The 12,252-nt window shown below is 35.7% G+C and overlaps 1 protein-coding gene across 1 annotated transcript in view; it reads right to left on the bottom strand.

The window, feature by feature from the left end:
* Window positions 1-392: 392 nt before the first annotated feature.
* The window catches only part of crhr2 (corticotropin releasing hormone receptor 2), an 88,358-nt gene continuing 76,498 nt past the window's right edge, over window positions 393-12,252 (bottom strand). The window contains exons 11-14 of the mRNA XM_066717227.1: window positions 9,747-9,832; window positions 8,248-8,383; window positions 6,969-7,010; window positions 393-2,046 (exon numbers count right to left, since the gene is read on the bottom strand). Coding sequence (XP_066573324.1) covers window positions 1,906-2,046; window positions 6,969-7,010; window positions 8,248-8,383; window positions 9,747-9,832 — 405 coding nt within the window. The 3' untranslated portion in view covers window positions 393-1,905. The remainder of the gene's footprint in view (window positions 2,047-6,968; window positions 7,011-8,247; window positions 8,384-9,746; window positions 9,833-12,252) is intronic.

Genomic DNA, 12,252 nt, shown 5'->3' with positions numbered 1-12,252 from the left:
TCCCATCTATCCCAGAAGAAAGACCAATGCTTCATAAACATAAACCCCTCTTCCCTACATCAAGATTTCAACCACGTGTTAAACTTTCTAATCTCTGCCTGTCACCATGGCTATGCACGTGGTACTGGAAGTATTTCAGAGAAAACTACTGTGGAGGTTCTGCTCTTTAGTTTTGTTCCTAGCTCATTATTACCTATATACAGGTTTTTGGAGGTATAATGTGAGTGAAATGGCATCTGGTAATTGTTTGTAAATATATTGTTACAACAGATATACAAAACTGATAAATCTGATAATTATACAACCATGTTTGTCAAATAACTAAATAAATGAAGCATGAAATAAAAACAATAACTTTTTAATTGTTAAAATAATGTTCTCATTTAATGACATTCAAATTGTTTCATAATTTCAACATAATTTCATAATTCAATCAGTTTAACAATATTGTTTGTTGTGTCTTGATAAATGGAGGTATTGAGAAGAATTGAAATATAGACACACTGTATATACTTTGTATATCCACATTTTCAATATACAGTGTATATTTATTTTCCTAACAAAAATAATGAGTATAATAACTTACAACTAGTTCTTGTTCTTCAGCCACTTATTTTATTTCTCAAAATGCATGTGTTTGCATAATGGACAAGGATATAACCTTTCATTGAATGATTTTGTTTTATCTTATTAAATTTGTAAACATTTTAAAATGTGATTTAAAACATTTAAACACTGTTAGAAAAATATTAGAAATTTGAAACACAGAAAGTCAAACTGGTGGCTTAAGTGTTTGAAACCAGCACCTATGAAATACCCAATATATTTTTTGATGTTCCACCATTGGTCCTCATTAACAAAAAAAAAAAAATCTATCAGAATTAACAGTTTTTTTTGCAGTCTGCAGGGATTAAAACATGCAACGTTTTTATTTTACTTTGTTTGTAACAATTGGAAACAATCATTTGAGTCCACACTCATGTATTTAATTCATGATTTATAATTCCAAATTCAGAGAAGACTTAAAGGACTACCCACGCACAACATTGCAAAACATATGGCCATCACCAGCATATATTCTGATATAAAATAAAGGTCTTAAATAGGAAACCATCACTTATTCAATCAATTCCTCAGACAATTGTTTCCAAATGTTGTTAAACCCAGAATCTACACACCTTCATTTGTAAGAACAAACACTTCAGGAGTCAGTAGAGTTCAGTGCAATTGCAGCTATCTGAATTGGTTTTCCACAAATATAATGTATGAAACCATGGTCAATAATGAGCAATTATTCTGTCATTTGAAATACTATTTCGGACATTTCGCCCAGGATATTTACAACTGTGATTACATCCAGACCCTTGAATCCAGTCACCGACAAGAATAGGAGCAAAGGATTACAAAGTACCAGCGCCGTACATAAGGATCTCTGAGCTTTCAATGGTGCTTTGTTTAGCCAATTTCCCCACAGACTGTCCCCACAGCTCCACTACGTGCACAGAATATATATAGCATGCCAGATTTCATAGAATCATAGAGTCATAGAATACATCTACATGTGGAATTGCACTTGATTTCTGTACCCAACATAAAAAGGACAAACCTACAAAAAAAGAATAAAAAAAAACAACCTGGAAAATACTTCATTGTAATCTCATGTTGACAGTTTATACGCAGGACTTTTGTAGGAACCCTAAACCGGCAGGGTTGCTGGGATTGGGATTTACTTCATCTGCATTTTATATATCGTATTTATTGTCTTTATTTTTTGTCTTTTTAATTATTATTATTATTCACAGATATTCACAAACACGTTACCTAACCCCACTATCGAATAATAAAATAGATATAACCAGAACAGAGTGCAAAAAACATTCGGAAGGCCACTCGCGGTTCCGCGGGTCAAACTGCGGTTGTCTGCTTTATACTGTGGAAGCTGATCCTCGTCGGCGAGGTGGGGATGGACATCGCCCGAGCGACTCGCACCCGCAGTGTGTGGTTGTCTTGCCAGCGGTGCCACCTTTTCCTTGCAGCTGAGCGTACCTGAAAGCAAACGATATATATATTTAAAATACATATTAAAGAAACATCTGAAAACAACAATAACAACAACAATCCATAACACCAACCAAGATCATTTTAGACGTGTTAACAGATGACTTCCCCCTAGAGAAACTCAGAAGACGAGAATGTTGCATTAATTAATCAGTTAATTTGCAGTGCTTTGCAAAATCAATATAATCTCAATCTGTATGATTCTGGGAAGACGTGTCACAGAAAATGCACTAAACTACCAACATAATCTGACACTGTTGTTTCTCATCTACTACAAAATCGTATCATAAAAGAGAACATCTCTTAGGGTGAAAGGAACATTTATTTGTTTGTATTCACCTTGAATCACTATATAACCACTTTATCATAAAATTGCATTATTGTACAAAACATGACCTTTGCTACAGTTGTATTAATTCATGCTGGCAGTACAATATACAGTACAGTACCAACTATGACTTATTGTTTATTTCATGAAAATGAACCTACACCAGGTAATATCAGGTGCTTTCTGTAATCAGTTGAGTTGGTCTCCCATTACTTTTTCGGTAGCATAGGGTTTATGTCAACTATTTCTCCACACTTTCAATGATATATATTTTGTTCTGAATCCTTTTTTCCCAATGCAAGACAACCTGAATATTTAAATGCAACTGGAACATTAGCAATGGCAGATAGAAAGTTACACGTTCAGTCTCAATGTGTTATTATCAAGTCACATTTTTCTAAAAATGTATTTTTCCTTCTCAGAGAATAATGCTGAAACTAAACAAATGTTTATTAAAAAGTCATTTCATTGAATAATTTAATTATATTAATACTATATATAGTTGAGAATATGTATGCATTTATTTAACCTTTATTTCCAATTAGTTTGTAATTTTTATTAGAAAAGTACATATTCTGCTTTATTCACATACACAGATGATGTATTAACATTTATTGTATGGCCTTTAAAATCAATGATAATGTTAAAGGTGAGGAACAAAACAGAACTCCATAAATATTGTATAACAATTTAAATAAATACATAAATTAAATTAATTAAATACCCAATTAACTTATATAAAAAACTAATTTATGTTAAAACATTAATTAGCCTTCTGTATGAAACTAGAAGCTGGATATTTGCAGTTATATTTTCACACAGAATTAATAAATTCACTAGGCTAAAGATGAAGCACATATGTTATAAATTAATTTACATTTGAAAAAAAACATTAAAGGGTACTTCAGAATGTTAATTAGTACACGACCAATACAATATCATAGTGGTAACTAAATGTCTGTTGGGATTTTTCACACTCAAAACTATGCTCATGATAGCGAACATTTACACAGTTGTGTCCTTTTTTGGGACAGGGAAGCAGATCAAGTAACTGTGAAGGTATATACACTCATGGCCACTTTATTAGGTACACCTGCTCATTAATGCAAATAGCCAAACAGCAAATCATGTGGCCGCAACTCAATATTTAAAGCATGCAGACATGGACAAGAGGTTTAGTTGTGGTTCGACCAAACATTAGAATAAGGAAAATGCGTGATCTTAGCAGCTTTGACTGTGGTGTGATTTTTGGTGCCAGACATAGTGATGCCAGCAACTCTAGAGTTGACAGAGAACAGTGCGATAAACATAAAACATCCAGTGAGTGGAAAACTCCTTGTTAATGAGGGAGGTCAGAGGAGAATGGCCAGACTTTTTCAAGCTGACAGAAACCCCACAAAAACTCAAATAACCACTCTTTACAACAGTGGTGTGCAGAAGGGCTTCTCTGAACGCACAATGTGTCGAACTTTGAAGAGTATGGGCTCCAGCAGCAGAAGACCATGCTGGGTTCCACTACTGTCAGCTAAGAACAGGAAGATGAAACTACAGTGGGCACGTAATCACCAACACTGGACCCCTGAAGATTGGAAAGATGTTGCCTGGTCTGAGAATCTTGATTTCTGCTGCGACGTGCAGATGGTAGGGTTAGGATTTGGCATAAACTGCATGAATCTATGGATCCATCCTGCCTCGTGTTAACGGTAAAGGTTGGTGGTGATGGTGAAATGGTGTGGGGAATGTTTTCTTGGCACACATTAGGCCATTTATTACGAATTGAGCATCATCTGAATGCCACAGCATCTGAGTACCTAGCGTTATTTCATCCCTTTATGGACACAGTCTAGCCGTTTTCAATGGATACTTCCAGCAGTATAATGTGCCATGTCACTGAGCACACATCGCATGACAGTGACTCCAGTTTACTCCCATGGACTGCACAGACGTATGAGCTGGAACGGGAGGTTCACAGAATGAATGTAGTGCTGGAAAATCTGCAGGAACTACATGATGCTGTCGAGTCAGCATGGACCAACATCCATCACTAAGGAATGTTTCCAACTCCTTGTTGAATCCATGCCACAATGAATTCAGGCTGTTTTTGAGGCAAAAGGGGCTCCTACCTAATAAGGTGGCCACTGAGTCTATATGTCCAACAGAAATTTGGAAATCCACAGGAATAAGATCAGCTTTTTCTGGAATCCGTAAGAAAACTAAACTTCTACATTGCTATATTTTACATTTATATCAAAGTATTCAGAAGTTATTTCACTTTGTCTTACATTCAGTTATTTGTGTCCGGCAACAAAACATGTCCAGCAGACATATTTTCAACAGCTAACTCTTGAGACTTAAGCTGAGGTGCATAATAGTTATTACACATGAGTGAATGACACCAAATGGCCACTTTAATCTTAAATACACTTAAGACTTGTCAACTGTACAGTACATATCCAAACTCAGGACTGTTAAAGCCTTCAAAATCAGTGTCTTCATCTGTAATGTTATGTAAATGTATTTTCTTAAGTCATAATTGCATTATATTACATAAGAACACAAGAAAGTTTACAAACAAGACGAGGCCATCATGCTCATTTGGTGTCCATTAATAACTAAGTGATTCAAGGATCCTATCCAGTCTATTTTTGAATGTTCCCAAGTTTTCAGAGTTTGTTCCAGATATTAATACTATATTCAGTCGAGAATGTTTAAGCTTGTATTTAACTTTTTCCCCATTAGTTTGTAACTGAAATGAGAGAAGAACATATTCTGCTTTATTCACATACACAGAGTTTCCCGCCATTAACATTTAATGTACAACCTTTAAAATCTGTGCAGCTGAAGTCAGAATATATGATCTTACAGATGATGAACTAAACAGAACTCCATAAATATTGTATCACATTTAAATAAATACATACATTAAATTAATTAAGCATGTTAAGCATGTGACCTAAAGACTAAAGACTAAACCGTATTTTTCTAAAAATGAAACACGGACTATAGCCTCAACAGGTCCCTGGGACACCCTCGTAAATGAGGTGTTACATCACGAATTAATCTCTTCAAATATGTTTTTTTGTTTGATTTTTCAGTTGTATTTCACAGCAGTCACCTTTGTAACTCTGAGTCATGTCAGAAGTGTGAATTTAGAGGTAATTATTTCAATAAAATTGAATCTAAAATCCTGAGGTTGAGGTTGCAGCTTTTGAATGCAATTTGCCATTTAGCAAATGTTAATATTGCGCTGTTGGATATGACTTTTTCTCACGGGTGATCTTTGAAGAGAAATTGGGTGTAGCAGTTCTAATGATCTCTTTTAAATGTGTGTGTGTGTGTGTCTGTGTCTGTGTATATATGGTAGAAATTCAATTTATGCTTTTGTTTTGGGATTTGCCAGCTCCAACAAGACGTCGGGGTTAATGCAACAAGTTTATTCTCAGAATGGCTTTTATAGGCGCGAGACTGAGAGTGATCTCACCCTCTCCTTCTTCTACCCACTGGGAACCGGGGCACCCCTATATATCTCCTTGCCCCCCGTGACTGTTTCCCCTCAATCTAACTTTCAAGCCCCTGAAACCACAATTGCCCCAGCTCCAATAAACAAACAAACTGCCCCCCAAAGAACTGAGAGACACACATCCTGGAGCCTCTCCACTTCACATAACCATCCCAGATCACTACAATATATATTAAGTTACTCTTTTCAGAAGTCCAAATCATCAATTTGTTTATCTCATGCTCATAAAAATGTGAACTCAAGTGAACTGGATTGTCAGATTTAAAGGTTTTAAAGGCTTAAAAATATATTGTTTTATGCTTATGACTTCCACACATAATTTGATTCCTTTTAGTTAGATGAGGGACATAGAAAAATGTTTTCCAAAGTGTCCATTGCCACTAACACAGCTGTCGTATAGTACCATATTTGTGACTGTTTTACATTCAATAAATATTTGTAGCTGTACTCCATCTAATTATTCTTACTAAATTGGGTCTGCTGTATTTTTTCATCCTGTAAATGTTAGTGGCTGCTTTGTCCCACTGTCACACGTTAATGTGTTAATGTTTTCAAAGCCATCTTCTTGCTTCTGACTGAGAAGGAAACATATTCTTCATTAAAAAGGGGTAATATAATGTCTGTTTGAGGGCAACTGAAGTAAAATACTAGTAAGATTCATTTCAGGCTTTTCAAATGGATAGTCGATAGTTAAAGTATATTTTTGCTACAAAATTTACACATTAAAATTTAAACTCCTAAACATAGTGCAGTTGGCAAGTTCTCCTACTGTAATAGCAGGCTTGGAGTATAAATATCAGCTGATTGCATCAGCACGGCATCAGCCCCTACTCGATGCGAGAAGCCAGGCATGGCAGATATGAAGGATAATGTTTGAAAAATATCTATATATCTATCTTGATATATTTGTGAGTGTGCGTATGTGTGTTATATATGCAGTCACATGCAGTAAAAGTGAACTCTTTGTGTAAATAGCTAACATACTGTCAATTCATCCAACCACTAATTATCTGCATAATTGTTCGTTACCCATGCATGTAATTATATACAGTGTTGACTCACCTCCCCATTTAGAAAGCAGTAAAATACTGAGACAAAGAAGCCCTGCAAACAGGAGAAATTTGAGTTAAAGAAACAAAGGGAAGATCTTATGATCATAATCTTTCACCACTACCACTTAAAATAATTTTCAAACTAAAAGAATATAAATGCATTTTTACTCCAGCTAAAATCAGGAGTGGGTTATAAATGCATTATTTGTATAACTTTTCTCCATCCAATCATTCAAACTGACAGAGTTCTTAAAGGTCTTTTCTCATGCCATTTATCACTGTTCTTGAGGGTGACTGCGAGTTTGTCACAGAAATGGGTCTCAAAATTATATACATTTTTCACAAAATCAACATAAACTCAAGTGCCAGACTCTTCACTGAAGACTCATGGCTTTAATCCTGTTTGTGATTATAATGTTACTTACAGTATCTGTGAAAAAAAGCTTTTCTGGAATTGAAACCCAGGTTCAGTAATCCAACTTTTAGCAAAAGTCAAATAACAGAATGTTAATTTTACATAATGTTTTGGTGAGCTGTCATCCTAACGATACAGGAGAGCAACTAAAATATTGGCACTGAAAAACATGTGCATCTTTTCTGGCGGATGTAAAATGTTGCATACAGCATTATTTAATGAACATTTTGTGATATATTGCAGTTTCATCAGCCACTGTATCGGCTGACCAAATTAGCACATAAACAAGTTAAATGGTTTTTGGTGTTTCATGTTTAGATAATTTATAAGCTTAGGATTTGAAAACAATTATTTTGCAAACATGTACTGGGACACACAATCACTATATATATATATATATGTGTGTGTGTGTGTGTGTGTGTGTGTATAAAATGTATATGGCTTGTTAATCTGTTCTGATACACTTTCCTTAAAGCCTTTGTGAGATCTGACACACATCAATTGAACATGGTCCTGCTCACAGTTACGATGTGCTGTGTATAGTTTCTTGATTACTTTTGATTAAAAAAAAGCAAAACTACAAAAATAAATACAAACACTCCCTCTTATTACTGTTTGTCGTTACATTGACCGATCTGTCACTGTTTGGATTTAAAATTTAAATGTGAAAAGAGGTGAGGTTTATAACTGAGGTAAAAAAAAAAACTAAAAAAAAACTGACCATTAAAATGCTGGCAATTCTTGTTGAACAGGAGACTAAACTGGGGTTAACTGAAGAAAACTTAAAATAAATAACTATGACAAGAATAATAATCAAAACAAATGGATTTCCAATGCCTCTATCTGTCTATCTATCATATAGTGTTGTTCATACCTGAAATGACTGAAGAAAAGAATTAAAATAAATAAAGACTATTTGGGAGATGTCATCTTCTCCAGGGTTCACAAAGAACAGCATGTAGGTGATGCCCAGCAGGGGCAATAAAACCAAGGTTGCTTTTACTGCTTTTCTGTGGGTAAAAAGAACAACATGTCAGAAGTTGGAACACAATATATGTGCAACATTCTGCTTACACTAATCAGCAAAGGTACACAAGGAAACAACTAATGTAATGAGAACAAATTGAAGGCTATAATAGTATATAGAGCCCCTGATACTGAACCCAGCAACACCATTCTGCACTAATGGTCAAATGAAGATTGATTTCAGGAGAAATAAAGGCTGATTTGACATCTTAGGTACACAGCGACAATGTGATGAAAAGACAGAGACCCTAATTTACTTTTGTTTTTAAGGTCTGACACAAGTCTACATATATCAATCAACTGTAATTGTATGTCTATAGTGACCCATATACAGTAGATTATGAAGGCACTTTATAAAGTCATTTTACTGAGGTTTGCAACAGAAATAAAGTCATGGATTTTAAGTGACAAAAGTGAAATGGTCTTTGGTGCTGAGGAGTGCAGAAAGTCATTAAAAGGATTAAGTTCAACAAAGCACAACAGAACAACTATAAACACAGGAGGGTTGCATCAGCTGAAAGCAATGCCTGGAATTAGAAATACAATTATTCAAGGGGTGCTTCTGCATTTAGGCTTTAAATACGACTAGCTGAAATGTCGTGAAGCTCAAACGCCCAACTTAAATGTATTTTATACACCGTGAACGAAGCGCTTCCTGTGGCTTGTTTGTGCTCAAGCTTGAGGTGCGACTCCTGCCCGGCCACAGAGAGACATATCTGACATGCCATGAGACACGCTAGATTGAAGACACGGTGCAGATTGCGTGTGAAGTCAACATCATTGCTTGTTTACCAAAACTTGTGCACATGGAAGAAAGCTCAAAATGTCCCTTGTGGTGGCTTGGTACACAGACATTGTTAGTGCTGCTGCAATCCTGCGATAATTACTTTTCTCCAGCATTAAATATATTATTCCCCCAGGACCCTGTTAACACGGCCTAGTTGCTAACAGTCTTATGTGCCATGTGACCTTGCAAAATATTTATCCATAGCAACCTGACTGCATTAATTTCGACAGGTTTGCTCCGGCTTTGTGGGTGTTTAATTACTAATAGCACAACTCTAGAGTGCTTCAGATTTATTTGGTGCTTCAACATAAATATTTTCCAGTATTTGTTTTCTAAAGTTGTTACATAAGCCTCATAAACTGCAAGATCACGCTCAGATGAAACCCTTTTAGCATGACTGTTAGTGTGAGTCACACATCATACAAATTAACGCTTTGCGACAAGGCCAACATACAAGAGCTCAACACTCATTCTGGACTGAGGTATACGAGTGATTCTTGCATTGTGGTTTAAAGTGTATGATTCATATTGACACACACATGGTTGCGTGTCCTACTCACCGGTACTGGATGGTTTCAGACGTGGTTGAGGCTCGCAGCTTTGTCATGAGAATCCTCACAATGTTGAACAGGAACACAAAATTGATCTAAAACAGAATGTGAAATATTTAATTAAATAAAAACTCCAGATCAAAGTCAATCCTCAAATAATGTATTAGACGGTATTATGATTAAAGGTATTATTGCTAATCACCCTAGGAAACAACAGTTGTTAAATTAAATGGTGTTACATATGCCCACATTGATAATAGTTCAATATAGTGTTATACAAAGCATATTTTTAATTATAAATAGGTGTCTGTATTGGGAACCACCATCGGATCAGTGTTGCCATGGTGGGATATCAGAATTACTCTGAAATACTGCGACTCGGTGTCAGTACGGCTATGACACTTTTTGTTATAAAATCACTGGAAAGCAAAAAGTGGTGTATGGATTTATTTATGGATTTTTCTTTATTAAAAGAAAAAAAATCATATCAAGGGAAATATATTGGAGACATTTGATATTATGGGGTTACAAGGAACAAAGAAGAAAAAATCAATATCCAATATTTATTTTCCTTCAACCACTTCTGACCTTCAAGACCCATCTGGCAGCAGAGTTATAAACCATGTATAAATATCACTCTGTTGGTTAAGACTAGATGAAAGGTTTGCCTTTGCTCTTTTCTTTACGCATTTTAGTTTAAGTTTCCGTGTCTTTATGTAGGCAGGGTTTTCATTTGTAATGTGATAACAGCACATATGCTGGAGATTAACATTAAAACTAGGGCATCTTGTTTCTGAAACACAGTTATGAGTGTGTGTGTGTGCGGGTGTGGTTGTGTGTGTGTTACTGTTCAGCCACACAAACTACCTCCAAGTAAGCTTAGCTCATATGGTTATTCATACCATCCACACGTTCAAGTTAAAAGCCGAGACAAGCCTTGAATAAGTAATTCTGAACCTTTTTAACCTCAAAGCAAATTCGTTCAAAGAAGACCAATTTTACCAAACAAATTAAAAATAGTTCACAGATCAATTTGGATTTAAACAGCAAATTTCCCATCACTTAAACATGCGTTGTATTCTTATTTAATATGTAGTTACACCAAAAGAACCTGAACAAAATTCAACAGAAAACCTGCCAGTCCCTTATTCCTTTTTATTTCTTATTACCGCAACCTTACCCACATCAATTTGCCCACAACCACAAAATGCATTAACTTATGACTAAGAACTGGAAGTGATGTGAGAAACAGCACATTGAAATTTGGGAGAGATCTCTATAAAACAATTTTTTAACCCTAAAGTTTTTTGACCATATTGGTCATCTTTGGTAGCAAACAATGCCGTGTTATTTCAGTGGGGTCCAGGTGAGTAAGCAGGTCAGGGCAGCAGTCTCTTAGCTCTTGTTGTACCTTATTGTATCTCTCGAACAACTAGACGCTTTCTCCTCAGCTGCCATTTTGTTACATGAATGTGTGCATTTAGTGTTGTTTATTTCGGTTGTTTCAAACTGCTTAACTCTTTGAGTGAAATAACAGTAAGGTTGGTTTTTGTTTTTTTCATTAGCATACAAAAAAGGCTTTAATGGCATAATCCAAATAAATATAATTACACAGAAATGTTATAATAAAAAATGGATTGGTCCCTGTCTTTAACCTAAACTATTTTGTTTAAAGCAGTATTTCAGCTGGAAGCCTCCAAGGTCCTCATTCTACAAAAGCTTTGAATATTGTCTTACATAACACCAGTGATCTATTATATTGATGGGACAAAGTCCTGGCTTCAGTAACAGTAGCTGCTTATCTGTTATGAATGCCAATAACAAAGTAATGCTCAAGCTTCAAATCCATCTTAACTTTGGCCATTTCTTTGTGGTTTCTGTTGACGACTGTTCTGTGAATCTAATGTCTGATGCCCCTCACACCATCCACCCTGATTGTACACTCTGCATGTGCAAGGATTTGTTGATTCAGGGTTTGAAAACACAGTCCTCAAAGCAGGAACCTTGCCATCAATTATCACCGTTACTCTGTTACTATTCCTTATTATGCCATGCACTTACGACACTGGTAATGACTATTGTTTCTAACTAAAAAGCAGTTTCAGTTTCGATGTGCAGTTTCATCTTTGGCTGCCTTAGGGGAACTATAGTCATTAGATTAGACCGTGAATGGATCCAGATGGAGGTTAGCAGCTTCCAGTATAGCAAATGTGTTTGAGATGTGGATTATCTCGTGTTGGGCGAGTGCCCGCGTGGCAGGCAGGCACAAATGCCACAAATGAGCTTTGGTTTTATTTCAAGGGTCAAATCAGAGTAGGAAAAAAATACATCTAGCTAATGGGTATCGTTCCCCTTCTCCTCCTTTAGCTAGGTTTTAAACAATATATAGTATGCCTCACTATGAAACTTATGTGTGTTGTGAAACCAGAGTTCTTATATAGTTTTACCATTGTGCCACAGAGACATAGCAATGGCCTTTAGAGAGGCAGAGAGAGCAACAGAAGTACTGTAACAC

Source organism: Amia ocellicauda, chromosome 2 (genome assembly GCF_036373705.1).
Source record: "Amia ocellicauda isolate fAmiCal2 chromosome 2, fAmiCal2.hap1, whole genome shotgun sequence".
Classification (NCBI taxonomy): Eukaryota; Metazoa; Chordata; class Actinopteri; order Amiiformes; family Amiidae; genus Amia; species Amia ocellicauda.
The sequence above is the reverse complement of the archived record's forward strand: the minus strand, read 5'-3'. Positions and strand labels throughout refer to the sequence as shown.